Source organism: Oncorhynchus clarkii, chromosome 22 (assembly GCF_045791955.1).
Source record: "Oncorhynchus clarkii lewisi isolate Uvic-CL-2024 chromosome 22, UVic_Ocla_1.0, whole genome shotgun sequence".
NCBI lineage: Eukaryota > Metazoa > Chordata > Actinopteri > Salmoniformes > Salmonidae > Oncorhynchus > Oncorhynchus clarkii.
In genome coordinates this window covers 4433881-4450696 of record NC_092168.1, presented here as the reverse complement: position 1 = coordinate 4450696, position 16816 = coordinate 4433881, and the positions used below count along the sequence as shown (strand labels likewise).

Sequence of the window (16816 nt, the reverse complement as noted above, 5' to 3'; positions counted from 1 at the left end):
ACACACACACACACACACACACACACATTAAAACACACTCTTTCATGGGAACATATTACACCAGTGCAGGAGGGCTTATGATGACAGAAAGGATGGCGATGACATTGATGATAATGCTGCTACTGATGATGGTTAAGAGAATGACAATAGTGATTGATATGACACTTTTTATCCTCCTGCTAGTTAAGATCTGTTAAGGCTACTGCCACTAGAGGGCATTACAATCCAGCAGGGGACCGGTTATATTCCGTCTAACAATCTCACAACTAACATGGCTTTTGCTACAATGAACCAACTGGTGTGCAGACTAATCAAAACAATGATGATGATGATTGATGATGGTTGTGATAATTGTGATATGATGATTGTGATAATTATATTCCTAGTATTCAGGGAGCCCAGAAACTGTGGCATCTCTTTTGAAGATACCTCAGTACTTACACCCAGATTCGCCAAATGCAGAATTCCCACAGGTCAGCTTACTTGAAAATGTGCTTTATAGCCAGCCAGCACTTTTACATTGTTCTTGTAAAAGTTGTCAACAAATGCAAAATTCCAGTGATGGTGATACCTACTTTAGTTGAATGCACTTATTCTAAGTAGGTCTGGAAAAAGTGTTTGGTAAATGACTAACAAGAACATGTTAAACAAATACCATAGAGATGAATGAGTGAGAAATACATGACAAGACTAGTAATCATTTATTATATTGTATTAGTGTACGGGACATGTGAGCTATGTACTTCTCAGCAATTACTTTGCGATCCTGTTGTTTGCAGACGGCTCTTAGCACCTTCTGCTGGTGAGACTATTAAATCAGATTTGAGAAGGAAAAGATCTCCAGCATTCTTGTATGATTCACAGTACTTTCAATGGTCCAAAACATATTTAGTCCATAGGCCTTGATCAGGGGTTAAAGTTAAACCTCCATGAACGTCTATTGACCCAACCATTTGTTTGAGATCACCAATGCCAGTGTGTTTTATTTATACACCCAAAATTAAAGAAAATGTCAGAACAACCCTGTTTTAAAGAGTATTTCTCCGTCCCCCTTCCTTTCAGGCGTTGTCGGGCCTGCTGGCTGAGATGGGAGCTGTTTTGGAGCTCCACACTGACCCTGCAGTGCTGGAGGCGGCTGCTCGCTCATACCTCAGCCTGTGTGGAGAGGAAACAGCCTGGCACCCCCTGGCACGACCTGGCAGAGACGCAGTGGTCCAATGCTGGGCAGACAGATTGGCAGCACTGCTGGGTGACGCACTGCAGGTAGGCACAGAGATGCCATGGGTAACACATACATAAATATATGTTGTTTCTTTAAGACAGAGTGGCGATTGAGTTATGTATCTGTTGCCATGTTCCTCTCCCCCTCTTTCTCTCTTTCTTCTCAGGATGGCAACTTCACTGCTGATGAGGAAAAGACCGGAGAGATTCTATCCACACTGAAGAAACTCACTGCTTTCCACAAGTAAGATGATGTGTGCGTTTGTTTGTGTGTGTGTGCATTTGTGCCCGTGTATGCACGCAGGTGATCATGGCTGCGTTCGTGTCTGCGCATGTGACACCTGCTCTGCTCTCTTGTAGTGCCCAGGACCTGTCTCATTGGGGACTGTATGAGCAGGTCTTTCCTCTTCTCTCAGTGGAGATCATTCACGGTGGATTACCTACACAGGTAGATAGTATACCCTGCCCTGAGCTATGGTCACCCTCTGTCAAATGACATCACACCAGTCCATTCCTACTAACCCCCAAGCTCTTCCTATATGGAAAATCACATAACCTTTTGGCATTTACAGTTGAGAACACCATGCCTCACCACCTCTGACCTCCCTCTCTCTCCGCCCTCAGCTGACAGTGGAAGCTCTGCAGTGTGTATCTTACTCTGTCCTCTGGAACCTCAACACCAGTAGAGAAACCCTGACCTCACGGGTGACCACCTGATATTACCTCCTACAGTTAGCTAGTCCGGCTTTATTTACAGTTAGCTAGTTTCTTGTACGGTTGGACAGATGTATTGAATGCTGTGTGTGTGTATGTGTGCAGGAAAAGGCTGTAGCCCAGAGGAGTCAGATGAGAGCATTGTGTGAGAAGTGTCTACGTTGTCTGTCCCACAACGATCAGAGTGTGAAGGAGCAGGTAGGACACACCGCAGCACTATTAGTCTGAACCTTTAAATACTTCAGCTGCACTGGTGCATTGGATTCAATGGAATAGTCACAAAAGTGTAAATCCTGTCCATCTGCCACAGAAGGCAGGCTCAATGAAGCGGGTCTTAACACAGGACTGCTAGCCTCCATGTTATTTTGTCTAAATGGACCCGTACTGTATGTTGTGCATCAGTATTGACTAGTGAACTATGAACTTTGTTATTCCACTGTCCTAGTGACTCTGTTATCGTTTACATCTTAGTGATTTTGTTACACCGCCACCCCAATACCTCATTCTGATAATTAGTGAAACTAATAAACTATCAGCAATCTCTTCCCATGAGTAAAAATGTACTATAGTCAAAATGTGATTTTATTAGACCTTTAAAGAACAAACAGTATTTATATGATTATTTCCTCTGTTTCTGCCTTTCGGTGGCTCTAGCATATGTGACAATGTGCTGCTTACACCATTGGGAGGTTCTACCTCACTGGTCATGTGATTGATTGTGTCCTCAACCGCTCAGGCCTTTCCATCTACAGTATCTCTGTGTATGATAACCTCACTGACACTGAGTGGTTCATCTGCACTCTCTGTGAAGGGCACAACTAGCGTGAGCTAGTATTCATCATGACAACTACTAAAGCAGAAACACTTCTGACAACCATGCCACAAGTCAGTTTAAAAAAAATATATATATATAGTTCTCTGAATGTTGGCTACTTCTCTCTTTTACTGTGAAACAAACTAATACGTTGTCTTGCTCCTGTCTCTTCTTTTTATTATTTTTCTCCATCCCTCTCCCACTTTCTCCCCCCCCCCCCCCCCCCCAGGCATTCCTGTCTCTGTGTGATGTCTTGACGGCCCACAACTACCAGTTGCAAGTGTGGGATCCCTCGTCTTACGGCCCCCTGCTCTACACTCCCGACCCAAAACTTCAGAGGGCGCTACTTGCCTTCATTCTGGAGCACGTCTTCACTGGAGCAGAGTACGACAGCCATAGCAGGGGTGAGACCATTGACAACTCTACTTCTGATTACTGTAGATACTCTATTAGAGAGGGTGAGCGAGCTTAATGCAACCCCCTCTTACCATACCTCTACCTGACTTGCTCACCCCTTCTCCCCCAGGTCCCCAAACTTGACTGGAAATCAGTAGGAGTTTGTCCAAAGTTTGCAGGAATGTATTAAGGCAGGTTGGAGTGCAATAATGATGAAAATTATATTCGTAAGACAAGATGAGGCTAGAGAAAATAGCACCTCTGTCTCTTTGTTTCGTCCTGTGTGTCTTACACACTTGTACCTTTCCCCAGCAGATGGCACTGTTTTTCTTTGTCAGACTGTAGGATGGTACAGATGTACAGTATGTCACAGGTTTACAGTTCACTCCCTGTTTCTGTTACAAGTTAATCATGATAATACATTCAGATATTAAATTCACAGCCGCAGTCGTAGCTAAATGGATCTACACAGAGGTGCTCCTAGGCTATAAATCACTTCATATTCTACTCCTCAAACCTGACCTAACAGTTGACTTCAAATCGTGCAGGAAAGCCAGTAATACACACCCAGTGCTACACAGACTCATTATACATTAGTCCAAGAGATTAGTCCAAGTATTTGTTAGGTGACGTGTCTATGGATGCTTTGTATAGCTTTTGGATATATTTTTTACAGATTCCACAGTGGGAAAAGTTATTTTGAAAAAAAAAAAAGTCTATATTTAAACAAAAAGGAAACGGGATCGATAGAAAACGCATGCACTGCTTTATTCTCCGAGAATTTATTTTGTGTGGGCCATTTACTGTGTATTGAGTATTGATGGTCAAGAGGAGGCATTCATAATCAATGGTACCTGATGACAGCTTTTCTCATGGGAAACATATTGCGTCCTCACACGGATTGTCCAGATAAGTCAATAAGCGCACAGGAAGGGATTTCTCATATGTTCAAACAAATGCAATATGGGGCTATTGGTTTGAAACATGTAATAAAGATCTATTGTGTTATTTGATTTACTTCCTGGCCGTTATAGTATAGACACTGTTTTCTATTAGGTGGTGGATTGGAGATCAGTCTCGGGGCAAAAGCATTAAGTTATGAAATAAGGGCAATGTTTTTCCGTGAGAAAATAGCATTAACTTTGGTTCACCTCTGCGAGCGTTTTTATTGGCTCTGTGAAAGATTGAACCCACATGGTGTCATAACTATAGTTGCATGTTGTCACTTATTTCCACCTGTTAAACCCGTTGTCCTGAAACTAACTAAACCACTCTTTCCCTCTCATCTGTCTCTCATTCCCCGCTTTCTTTCTTCTCTTTTTTGCTTTTCCTCTCGTTCATCCTTTTCTTCCCCTTACTCGTTCTGCATCTCTCTCAGGTAGTGATGTAGAGTCTGGTGAGGGGAGGTTGGAGGAGCTCCACAGACGTAGGAGCTTATTGGCAGGCTTCTGTAAACTCATAGTACACGGGGTGCTGGAGATGAGTATGGCTGCTGATCTCTTTAAGTATTACATGAAGGTAATGCTACTATCACAAAGTGATCTCTGCATACAATATACATATTTCAAGGGATATATATACAGTGTATTCGGAAAGTATTCAGATCCCTTGACTTATTCCACATGTTGTTGTTACAACCTGAATTCAAAACTGATTAAATATCATTTTTTCTCACCCATCTACACACAATACCCCATAATGATGAAGTAGAAAATGTTTAGACATTTTTGCAAATTTATTGAAAATTAAATACTGAAATAGCTAATTTACATAAGTATTCACACCCCTGAGTCAATGCATAACATTTGTACCGCACCGGAAACCTAGATTTAGGGTTATATTGGATAGGACCCCTCCTCATCCTCACCACTATAGGAGCAGTACATTAGAACAGTGTATCAGAATTCTCACACAGGTATGAATATCCCAGTTGTATGTTTTGTGTGGCACATCAGCATTATAGGGAATGTAAGGTCATCAACATTCTCTGAGCGGGACAAGCAGCAGAAAGCACACACGCAGTGATACAGCTATCTGTAGTGATGGGGGCGAGGGGGCAGAGGCCAGACGCCACATGAAAGGCTCTGACATGACTGTCTCCTCATCACTGATATTCACTCTCTCTCTCTCTCTCTCTCTCTGCAGTATTATAATAACTTTGGTGACATCATTAAGGAGACTCTGAGCAGAACGCGGCAGATGGATAAGATAGAGAGTGCTCGCACGCTGGTGCTCTGTCTGCAACAGGTGGGCCAGGGTTGTTCTGACTCTACCCCTTCACCTCTCTTTATTACGTCATATTTCAACCTTCCCTTCCCATGGCGCATTCCAACAACCCCCCCCCCCAAAAAAACAAATGTATACATACAGTGCCAGTCAAAAGTTTGGACACATTTTCTACATTGTGGAATAATAGTGATGATATGAAAACTATGAAATAACACACATGGAATCATGTAGTAACCAAAACAGTGTTATATTTGAGATTCTTCAAAGTAGCCACCCTCCGAGACCAGTCCTATTTATAATCTACAAAGATTATACCGCATTTTCTTTCTTCCAAAAAATATATGCTAATTGATAAAAATATATATCTGAGTTTAACCATAATCTTTGTTATTTTTCTGTCTTTTCTGGTGGATTAAACTGAAATTGCAACCAACTTTCTATGGCTTGTTTTAAAAATAGCTATATTTTTTACATTTTCAAATAACCGAAAGTGAGAGATTGTAATCTGAAGGGGAAAAGACCATTCGTAAACACTAGGTCAGCCATTCTTACTAATCTGCCAGAGAACCAGTTTGGATGTAAGTATATCTTTTGTATGACTGAAGCCTTTAGTGAGAGGTCTAATGCTTTAATATTTAATCATTTCTGCCGTCTGAATTCACATTCATTATATAAATATGCTCGTTTAATGTTGTCTGGCTTACCGTTCCAAATAAAATCTTTTTTTTTTTTGTACAAATAAATCAACTGGGATATGACTAAAGAGTTAACCAGGGTGATATTTTTCTTTCCCTGGTAGCAAGGGATTATTTATTTTGCTAACTTTGTATTAAAATGTATTGTAGTTCGGTCATTTCTGTCTTTTGTGATATGAATACAGAGTATGTCCACTTCACCATCAGACCATTTTATTGGTAAACTACACAGTAATGTAAACGTTGGATTTTTTAATGATCCAATACATAACATAGTACATTTATCATAATTTGGTTATAATCCAGAAATGTTAGAATATATATATATTTTTTATCTTCCTCAAATGAAATCCATTGGGAGAAGGATATTTTGCATGCATTTTAAATCTGTATCCAAAATAATTATTGAGAAATAAATTAAATTGGGAAATGTGAAATTTTGGCACTATCCAGGCCTCCAGGTTTTAGATATTATATTATCCAATAATGGCCTGGTTAAGGCCTAATGGTAGATCCCACAGAGGAGGGAGGGGTGGCTTGTAGGCGATGCTCTTTTTTGGCCTCACTCAGCATATGTGTTGTCGTTTCGTTGGCTGGCTAATGGATGGCAAATATCATTCAGGTCTAAATGAGGGAGAGATCTGAGTTTGATTAAATTGAGCTGATCGGATTTTAGTTGGATTTGATTTAACTGAGCTTATCTGAACTGAACTAAATTGAGTAAAGTACACTGAGTTAGATTCAGCTGACATGAATTGAACGAAACTGTGACCAAGTTGATCAGTGATGTCTCTGTCACTTTTTCCTCAGTTGTTCCTGCGTCTGAAGCAGGAGCAGGACAGTGGAGTCACCTGTAGCTCAGGTGTCCAAACATTCAGCAGCATCAAGGAGCTGGCCAGACGCTTCTCTCTCACCTTTGGCTGGGACCAGACAAAGTCCAGAGAGTCCCTCACTCTGATCCATAGGTAGGTAAACACTACCCTCATAACCTTGCATACATGCACACTCACGTCCCATTTTAATGTTATTCATCATGGTTTCCGAGGCCTCATTTCACCACACCAGTACTATGAGCATTTGTTTAAAATAATACTCAGAATAATTATACTAATAATACAATGTTTAGCACATTTCCTAGGCTCAATGCGCTCGTGTCATTCGTTCACTTTTCCTCTCTCTGTGTGTGTGAAGGGACGGTATAGAGTTTGTTTTTCAGGGCTTTGTCCAGAGAGCAGAGAAGCCCTCTCCTCCATACCTCTCCTACCTCACCATCCTCAGCGAGTTCTCCAGCAAGCTCCTCAGACCAGACAAAAAGATTGTGTAAGTGTGTGTTCTCTTCTCTGTATATGTATAACATGCTTAAAGGCCAAGTGCAGTCAAACGTTTGGACACACCGACTCATTCCAGGGTTTTTCCATATTTTCACTATTTTCTACATTGTAGATTAATAGTAAAGACATCAAAACTATGAAATAACACATGGAATTATGAGGAAACCAAAAAAGTTTTAAACAAATCAAAATATGAGATTTTTCAAAGTAGCCACCCTTTGCCTTGATGACAGCTTTGTACACTTTTAGCATTCTCTCAACCTTCATGAGGTAGTTAGTTACCTGGAATGCATTTCAATTAACACGTGTGCCTTGTTAATTTGTGGAATTTCTTAATGCGTTTGAGCCAATCAATTGTGTTGTGACAAGGTAGGGGTGGTATATAGAAGATAGCCCTATTTGGTAAAAGACCAAAGAACAGCACAAATAAGCCAAGAGAAACGACAGTCAATCTGCAAAATGTCAAGAACTTTGAAGTTTCTTCAAGTGCAGTCACAAAAAAACAATCAAGCTCTATGATGAAACTGGTTCTCATGAGGACCGCCACATGAAAGGAAGACCCAGAGTTACCTCTGCTGCAGACGATAAGTTAATTGGAGTTACCAACCACAGAAATTGCAGCCCAAATAAATGCTTCATAGTGTTCAAGTAACAGACACATCTCAACATCAACTGTTCAGAGGAGACCACGTGAATCAGGTTTATGGTTGAATTGCTACCAAGTAAACCAATAAGAATACTTGCTTTGGCCAAGAAACACAAGCAATGGACATTAGACGGGTGGAAATCTGTCTGATGTTTCAACATTTTTGGATGCAGAGTAGGTAAACAGATGATCTCCGCATGTGTGGTTCCCACCGTGAACCATGGAGGAGGTGGTGTGATGGCGCTTTATTTTTAGAATTTAAGGCACACTTAACCAGCATGGCTGACACAGCATTCTGCAGCGATAAGCCATCCCATCTGGTTTGCGCTTAGTGGGGCTATCATTTGTTTTTCAACAGGACCAATGACCCAAAACACATGCTGCGTAAGGGCTATTTGACCAAGAAGGACAGTGATGGAGTGCTGCATCAGATGACATTGGCCTCCACAATCACCCGACCTCAAGCCAATTGAGATGTTTTGGGATGAGTTGGACCGCAGAGTGAAGGAAAAGCAGCCAAGTGCTCAGCATATGTGGTAACTCCTTCAAGACCATTGGAGAAGCATTCCTCATGAAGCTGGTTGAGAGAATGCAAAGTGTGCAAAGCCGTCAAAGGCAAATGGTGGCTACTTTGAAGAATCTAAAATATATTTTGATTCAACTTATTTTTTGGTTACTACATGATTCCATATGTGTTATTTCATAGTTTTGATGTATTTGCTATTATTCTACAATGTAGAAAATAGTACAAATAAAAACCCCTTGAATGAGCAGGTGTCCACATTTGACTGGTACTGTATATATTTCCACACGGGGGCTGGAATAATACTGTGAAGCTGAAAATAATGCCTTTTTAGATCTGGTGATGTCACCAGGCAGTCCAGAACTCCATCCCACCAAAATAGGCTGACAGAGTTCCAAACCTGCTCTGTCATTAACAGCTAGTTTTCACTTTCTCTGCCCACTCAGACTACTCCGACAATCCTAGCAAAAGTTTTGCTTGAGAAATTGTTCTTTGCTAAGAAGCTATGTGTTTCTTTTTGACCATTATTAACTCAAAACAATCACAGTAAGGTACTTCATATTAACTAATTTCTGGTAACTACAGAGATAAAAATGGCTGCATTGGACCTTTTAAAGACTGTTTGTATGTCAGTGGACTAGCTTAAACCTGTTCCTCTCTCCCTCCAGTTACACCTACCTACAGAGGTACATAAGTGAACAGATCATCAGTAACAGAGAGGAGTGTTGGCTGCCACTCATCTACTACCGAGCCTCCTTATTGGCTACTGGGGCTGAGGGGGAAGATGCTGTGTCCTTCATCAGCTCTGATACGCTAAAGCAACCGTCTCTAGCCAATCGCTCACGCTCTCCCTCTGTCAGACACAGCCCGACTGCTGATGGTAGGTACTTTGATGATGTCAAGACAGGGACCTTCTGATCATGACTTCCATGAGTGATTGCACTGCTTTGTATAGGATTTATTCGATTGAGCAATGTATATTGTCTTTGATAGGAGACATGAGGTCCCCGTCTGCTCTTACCTCTACTGAGACCAAAGTAAGGAGGCTCCATAAGGCCAGCAGCAGTACAAGGTAGAAACCCTAACACAAACCCTGACTTTTAACACTTATCCCAACCCTAACCCCGAATTAAGTGGATTGGAGATGGAACTGATCCCAATTCTGGCCAAGTTTTTACTCCTTTCAAATACATTTCTTTCCGTTTTACAATGAATGATTGAAGGCAGTGTTTCCTTCTTCAATCATGTACAGATCACTAACTGCCTCCCCAGGAAGGGATGCATTAAAAAGAAAAAGCAATTCAAGCAGGGTTTCTTACCATAGAGTATAATGGTTCTATTAATTATATTTGTCTTTGACCCGGTCAGCCCAGAGGACAGGAAGCCAGAGGTTGAGCTTGGTCCCATCGCCAGGGAACCCCCGCCGACCATAGTGATATCAGAGGAGCCGTTCCACGCTAACGAGGAATTGGATGTGGACACTGTGGAGGTTGACCTGTGAACTGGAAGATGGATCGAATAAAATAAAAGTCACATGCTTTGTAAACAAAAGGTGTATACTAACAGTGAAATGCTTAGTTACGGGACCTTCCCAACAATGCGGAGAGAGAGAGAAAATAGTGACGTAATAATAAATACACCAATGAGTAACTTGGGGTACCAGTACCGAGTCCATGTGTAGGTGTACGAGGTAACGACTTAAATATAACTAGGCAACACGATAACAGTAGCAGCAGCGTATGTGATGAGTCGATATAGAAATGGATGGGAGCAATATGACAAACATTATGACCTTTCCTATCAGAAAGGATGTGGTGGTAGTACCATATTGCCTATAACTCCCAATACCTATTGATATCTACGCAGGTGGCTGGACTAAACACCCTTATACGCATCTTAGTTATCAAAAGGGACAACAGTCTTGCTTCCTCTCCTTCATGGCTCTGATTTGAAAGAGGAAGAAAATAATATGGTGTATGCTTTCCCCCATCCAGATGTAGGAAAGGAGATGAGACATGGAGTATTTTTCTGTAACCTTATTTAAACCAACTGTCAAAATAGAACTGGCTCTTTGACAAAAGTTTTTTTTTTTTTACAGCTTCCAGCCCATGTAGACAATTTGACAGTCTTCCTTAGAGAAGATGCCGTACCAATGGTAGGTTAAGACTCCATTGTCCTGGAATCAATTATGTGGTGCATTATGGATATGTGTAACGGATGTGAAACGGCTAGCTTAGTTAGCAGTGTTTCAATCGGTGACGTCACTTGCTCTAAGACCTTGAAGTAGTAGTTCCCCTTGCTCTGCAAGGGCCGCGGCTTTTGTGGAGCGATGGGTAACGATGCTTCGAGGGTGACTGTTGATGTGTGCAGAGGGTCCCTGGTTCGCGCCCGGGTATGGGCGAGGGGACGGTCTAAATTTATACTGTTACATAAGCTCTTTTTATTTGTATTGAAACCAATGTATCTGCTGGTGCTGTTATATTTCACTTCGCTCTTGGGAAAAGTCCCTCTAGATACTAAAGAATGATAAAAATTGTACTCAAGCTTGAAAGAATGACTCAATTGTTTATATCAACAGCTTTTAGGGAACGCTAGTGGGCTCGTTTTTACACTAAAAGCATATTCATGAAAATGCCAACTTAATAGCAAATGCTATTTTGGTGCCAGCGTTTATTTTGATTATAAAATAAGCATATTGTGTGTATAAGAGGTTAGGGTCAGATGTGCCCTAGCTAGGTGATTGTGTTATGCCTTAGATCTCACCTACATTATCTAAATAGGATTGTTATTGAAACACCACTGTTTGTTGTTCTAATGGTAGATTTTTACACAACAGTGTGGTCTGGAAAGGTGTGTGGTCATAGTAGCTGATCAGACCTGTTTTAATTGACTTGTCATTGGAAATAGTACCATCAATAAATATCACTCACACAAAATGCTCTTGCTTCTTTCCATGAAGAAATGCCACAATCTTTTTCATTCTTTAATTGAACAAAACATACATTTTACTTCCTGTATTAAAGTACTTTGTCAGATATTTAAAAACATCTGACCACCTATTTTGCAACACAGCAAGCGCAAAACAAATATTTACAGTTTATTTCAAATTTATAACTCCATCGCACACACAAAAAAAGCATGACACAGAATATGTTATACTGATGAACTCTATTGTACAGTTGGACAGTCTGTGCCTTGCCAGACATTTGGACTGAGCTCAAGCACTCTACTACCCTGCCCCTCCCAGCAGGTAGACCGTACCACCTTTTTACTTTGCAATCGGACCAGAAACGACTCAATATGGTTCATATCTCTGGAATGTTGAATTAGCCAATTCCTAAGAATGAGTAACAAAACAATGTTTGTCATTGATGTGGGATATGAACTTAATAATTCAAGTGTGCTGCAGTGGCTCTTGTCTAATGGTTACCAAAATTTCATGCTGTGATCGACCCACCTAAAAGTCTCTCGGATCTCCTAAATGTTTTACGCTTCAAGGCCCCCTGAATTGCCTCGCGATCCACCACATAACAAAAAGTGTTGAGCCAGGATCCAGTAGGAACCAGCATTTAAACATTAAGGTATGTTTAACACCACTGCTAAGATGACGGCAGCACCTTTCTTATCACTGTTGCAACAATGTGTTTGTCACTTAACTGAGTAAAGAAAGAAAAGGCAAAACGTGAGGCGGTTTTGAGGCCATGGACTGAAGTGTCCTCTACTTAAAGGTAAGAGCTGGTAACGGCACCTGCATCGTTTGGCAGAACAAGATGCTACTTCCCCCTCTGACTAGAGTCTGGTGGGCGTTTCCTGTTCCTGTGGCTGCCAGCTTCAACTAAGTAACCGTGTGATGTTTGTCCTGTAGTTTGGTGGTAGCGCTTGTTTTCATCCCTAGTTTGACAAGTGTCTGTGGTTCAGAGTTAGCCGTTTGACCCTCACTCACTACTGTGTGATCGTATCTGTACCATTGTTTAGTGTGAACGTTTGTGGTTCTGGTTTGGCGTTCAACTGCTCAATGTCCTGTATCCCGTAGCCGCTTCTTCTCCCTGTTTTGTTGGTCTCCCAGTGCTAGTTATTCAAAGTCGTCCTCATCCAAGTCCAGATTGCAGTGAGGGTTGGGGATTTTAAAGAAATGTCTCTCCTCTGTCCTCAGACACAATTCACTGGAGATGTGACTCAGAGCATTGTCAAACCTACAGGGAATATATGAGCGAGAGAGAAGTTCTTCCAACATTGAAATAAAAGCATTGCATATTATTATTTTTTGTACCTTTATTTAACCAGGTAGGCCAGTTGAACAAGTTCTTATTTACAACTACGACCTGGCCAAGATAAAGCAAAGCGACACAAACACAGAGTTACACATGGGATAAACAAACGTACAGTCAATATACAGTGTGTGCAAATGTAGTAAGATTAGGGAGGTAAAGGCAATAAATAGGCCTTAGTGGCAAATTAATTACAATTTAGCATTAACACGAGTGATTGGGGTGCAAAAAAAAATAACAATATGGGGATGAGGGTGTTGGGGGGGCTATTTACAGATGGGCTGTGTACAGGTGCAGTGATTGGTAAGCTGCTCTGACAGCTGATGCTTAAAGTTAGTGAGGGAGCTAAGTATCCAGCTTCCGTGATTTTTTATTTTTTTTTGCAATTCGTTCATCATTGGCAGCAGAGAACTGGAAGGAAAGGCGGCCAAAGGAAGTGTTGGCTTTGGAGATGACAAGTGAAATTTTCCTGCGTGTGCTACGGGTGGGTGTTGCTATGGTGACCAGTGAGCTGAGATAAGGCGGGGTTTTACCTAGCAAAGACTTATAGATGACCTGGAGCCAGTGGGTTTGGCGACGAATATGAAGCGAGGGCCAACTAACGAGAGCATACAGGTCGCAATGGTGGGTAGTACATGGGACTTGTGACAAAATGGATGGCACTGTGGTAGAGTGTTGGAAGCTATTTTGTAAATTACATCGTCGAGGATAGGTAGAATAGTCAATTTTACGAGGGTACGTTTAGCAGCATAAGTGAAGAAGGCTTTGTTGCGAAATAGGAAGTCGATTCTAGATTGAATTTTGGATTGGAGATGCTTACAGTGAGTCTGGAAGGAGAGTCTACAGTCTAACCAGACAGTTAGGTATTTGTAGTTGTCCACATATTCTAAGTCAACCGTCCAGAGTAGTGATGCTAGACGGGCGGGCGGGCGCAGGCATTTAGTTTTACTTGCAGTTGGAGGCCACGGAAGGAGTGTTTGGCATTGAAGCTTGTCTGGAGGTTTGTTAACACAGTGTCCAAAGAAGGGCCAGAAGTATACAGAATGGTGTCGTCTGCGTAGAGGTGGATCAGAGAATCACCAGCAGCAAGAGAGACATCATTGATATATTCAGAGAAAAGAGTCGGCCGAGAATTACGGGCACCCCCGTAAACAAGGCGAGGCAATCATTTGAGAAACCAAGGCTGTTGAGTCTGCCAATTAAGAATGCAGTGATTGACAGTCAAAAGCCTTGGCCAGGTCGATGAAGATGGAGGTTATGATATCGTTTAGGACCTTGAGCGTGGCTGAGGTGCACCCATGACCAGCTCGGAATCCAGATTGCATAGTGGAGAAGGTACGGTGGGATTTGAAATGGTCAGTGATCTGTTATCTTGGCTTTCAAAGACTTTAGAAAGGTAGGATATCTGGATTTGGGTGAAGGAGAAGTGGGGGAAGCTTGGGCAAATTGCTGTGTGTGTGGGGTGGGGTGCAGAGCTGTTGGCCGGGGTAGGGGTAGCCACGTGGAAAGTATCTACATGAGACAGGACAAAAAGTGGTACAGTAGATATGCAGGGATCAACTCCATGGAGGAGCATCATTCAAGAGATGAACAGGTGAGGACAACAACAACAGGAGGGAAAATACTGATGGTGAAGAGTTCCACTGAGAGTGCTGAGGAAGGGATTGGTTTTGAAACACAGCTGCCTTATCAATTCCACATCAGCCTGTAGCCCCTACCTACCTCCATGTCCTAGGTGTTGAAAGAACATATAGTGTAGTTATGGCAAAAAATACACCCAAGCTTATCAGAGGACACGGTAGAGTGCTTACCATGTACCTACCCACTACTACCTATCCAATCATTTTAGAAATGTACCTAGAGGCTAGGGGTGGAATTGGAACTGAGCGAGCATGGAGGAGTGAAGGAGTGAGAGAGAACCTACACCCTGAGGATAGACAGACACCCTGGTCTCTTACCTGGCCAGGCAAAGCAGCCTCTCCCTCATCCTACCCAGATTGTCTTTAGAAGTCTGTGGTGTTCCTAAAACCACCACACAATTGCCTGTTAACAGCCTGGTCCCTCACACTGGCCCCCTATAATCATTCTACGCAATCCTCCTGAAGTCAAGCCATAACAAAGAAACACTTGGCATACATATCATCTACAGTGATAATCTAACCTGGCTTTCCTACTGCAGAATAGGTCAAAGGACAAATTATCCTTCAGGACAGCAGTCAGTCCTCTAACCAACTGAACTCAACTATTGACTTTCTCCACTACAGAAACAGATGAGAGATTTGTCATTAAATCAACAAGAGGCTTTCTGCGAACCTGTCCAGTAAATTATAGAACACTGGTTGAGTGTAGTCAGTCCGTCCGTCTTACCCATCGTTGTACTGATCAGTAGTAGTCTCCTCGGCAACCAGGATATCGTACTCCTCCGCTGCATATTTTTCCCAGTCCGAGATCTCTTGGCCCTCTGTCTCAGCCTCCTTACAAAAGACAACCAACAAAACTCCATCATCCCCCACAGCCTCAGGCCCTGAGGTCATATGTCATCCCTGCGCAATAATAACATCCTGTCGTAGTCAATAGTTACCCTTACAACAGAGAAGGGGTCTTTCTGCTCGTGGTCCAGGTATTTCTCGATGTTGAAGAAGGTGTCATAGAAGATGTGAGACAACTTACACTGCTTCAGGTCCCGTAGGGTGATCTTTCCTGGGCAGAATAGAAATCTCATTTTTTTTATGCCCAATTCAGCTGCTTTTCAAGATTTAGTGGTGCTCCAAAACTAGGTCAAATAAATGTCATACCTGAGCTGAGCTTGATTTAGTTTACCTAGTACATTGGAACCAATACTGTAGTTATTTTTTCTCAAAATTAATCAAACACCTCAAACATGTTCAGTTGTGGTTTAGTTGTGGCATACAGTATGTGTTTTTCACCCAGGTCAGGGAAGGTGTTAGCAAATTTACTAAAGCTTCGGTCTAAAAATGCTACGCGCTGGAACTTACAGCTTCTTGTGACATCAAACTAGGCTAGCATTCATAGTCCTGTGCTGGAGTACCAACTCCGGACCACACACAGTGCATTCGGAAAGTATTCAGACCCCTTCCCTTTTCCCACATTGTTACATTACAGCCGTATTGTAAAATCCTCAGTATACACACACTACCCCATAATGACGAAGCGAAAACAGGTTTAGCATTTTTGCAAATGTATTACAAGTAAAAAACATACCTTATTTACTTAAATATTCAGCCCCTTTGCTATGAGACTCAAAATTGAGCTCCGGTGCATCCTATTTCCATTGATCATCCATGAGATTTTTCTACAACTTGGAGTCCACCTGTGGTAAATTCAATTGATTGGACACGATTTGGAAAGGCACACACCTGTCTATATAAAAAGGTCCCAGTTGAAAGTGCATGTCAGAGATAAAAACCAAGCTTTGGAGGTTGAAGGAATTGTCCTAACAGACAGATCTGGGAACGAAAAAAGTCTGCAGCATTGAAGGGCCTCAAGAACGCAGTGGCCTTCATAATTCTTAAATGGAAGAAGTTTGGAACCACCAAGACTCTTCCTAGAGCTGGCCGCCCGGCCAAACCGAGCAATCGGGGGAGAAGGGCCTTAGTCAGGGAGATGACCAAGAACCTGATGGTCACTCTGACAGCGCTCCAGAGTTCCTCTGTGGAGATGGGAGAACCTTCCAGAAGGACAGCTTCCAGCTTCTCTCCCCATCCAACCTGACCGAGCTTGAGAGGATCTGCAGAGAAGAATGGGAGAAACTGCCCAAATACAGGTGTGCGAAGCTTGTAACGTCATACCCAAGAAGACTCGAGGCTGTAATCGCTGCCAAAGGTGCTTAAACAAAGTACCGAGTAAAGGGTCTGAAGACTTATGTAAATGTGATATTTAATGTAACTTTTTTATATATCTTCTAACATTTGTAAAAACCTGTTATTCCTTTGTCATTATGGGGTATTGTGTGTAGATT

General features: G+C 42.0%; 2 protein-coding genes across 13 annotated transcripts in view; one reads left to right on the top strand and one right to left on the bottom strand.

The window, feature by feature from the left end:
• The window catches only part of LOC139380197 (cohesin subunit SA-2), a 43251-nt gene extending 31746 nt beyond the window's left edge, over window positions 1-11505 (top strand). For 3 of the 4 annotated variants that reach the window (XM_071122654.1, XM_071122657.1, XM_071122655.1), the window contains 14 exons: window positions 387-473; window positions 1063-1263; window positions 1389-1465; window positions 1582-1669; window positions 1846-1926; window positions 2041-2133; window positions 2979-3153; window positions 4524-4663; window positions 5291-5392; window positions 6880-7034; window positions 7261-7389; window positions 9238-9449; window positions 9563-9641; window positions 9938-11505. In XM_071122654.1, coding sequence (XP_070978755.1) covers window positions 387-473; window positions 1063-1263; window positions 1389-1465; window positions 1582-1669; window positions 1846-1926; window positions 2041-2133; window positions 2979-3153; window positions 4524-4663; window positions 5291-5392; window positions 6880-7034; window positions 7261-7389; window positions 9238-9449; window positions 9563-9641; window positions 9938-10070 — 1752 coding nt within the window. In that variant the 3' untranslated portion in view covers window positions 10071-11505. The remainder of the gene's footprint in view (window positions 1-386; window positions 474-1062; window positions 1264-1388; window positions 1466-1581; window positions 1670-1845; window positions 1927-2040; window positions 2134-2978; window positions 3154-4523; window positions 4664-5290; window positions 5393-6879; window positions 7035-7260; window positions 7390-9237; window positions 9450-9562; window positions 9642-9937) is intronic. The other variant, XM_071122656.1, reaches the window with a different exon arrangement.
• Window positions 11506-11541: 36 nt separating this feature from the next.
• The window catches only part of LOC139380198 (protein phosphatase 2, regulatory subunit B'', beta), a 59323-nt gene continuing 54048 nt past the window's right edge, over window positions 11542-16816 (bottom strand). For 3 of the 9 annotated variants that reach the window (XM_071122659.1, XM_071122663.1, XM_071122667.1), the window contains 3 exons: window positions 15419-15537; window positions 15205-15311; window positions 11542-12762 (listed from right to left, as the gene is read on the bottom strand). In XM_071122659.1, the coding sequence (XP_070978760.1) occupies window positions 12642-12762; window positions 15205-15311; window positions 15419-15537 (347 nt within the window). In that variant the 3' untranslated portion in view covers window positions 11542-12641. Of the gene's footprint in view, window positions 12763-14795; window positions 14860-15204; window positions 15312-15418; window positions 15538-16816 lie in introns of all 9 variants that reach the window. The other 6 variants (XM_071122661.1, XM_071122665.1, XM_071122662.1 and 3 more) reach the window with 3 other exon arrangements.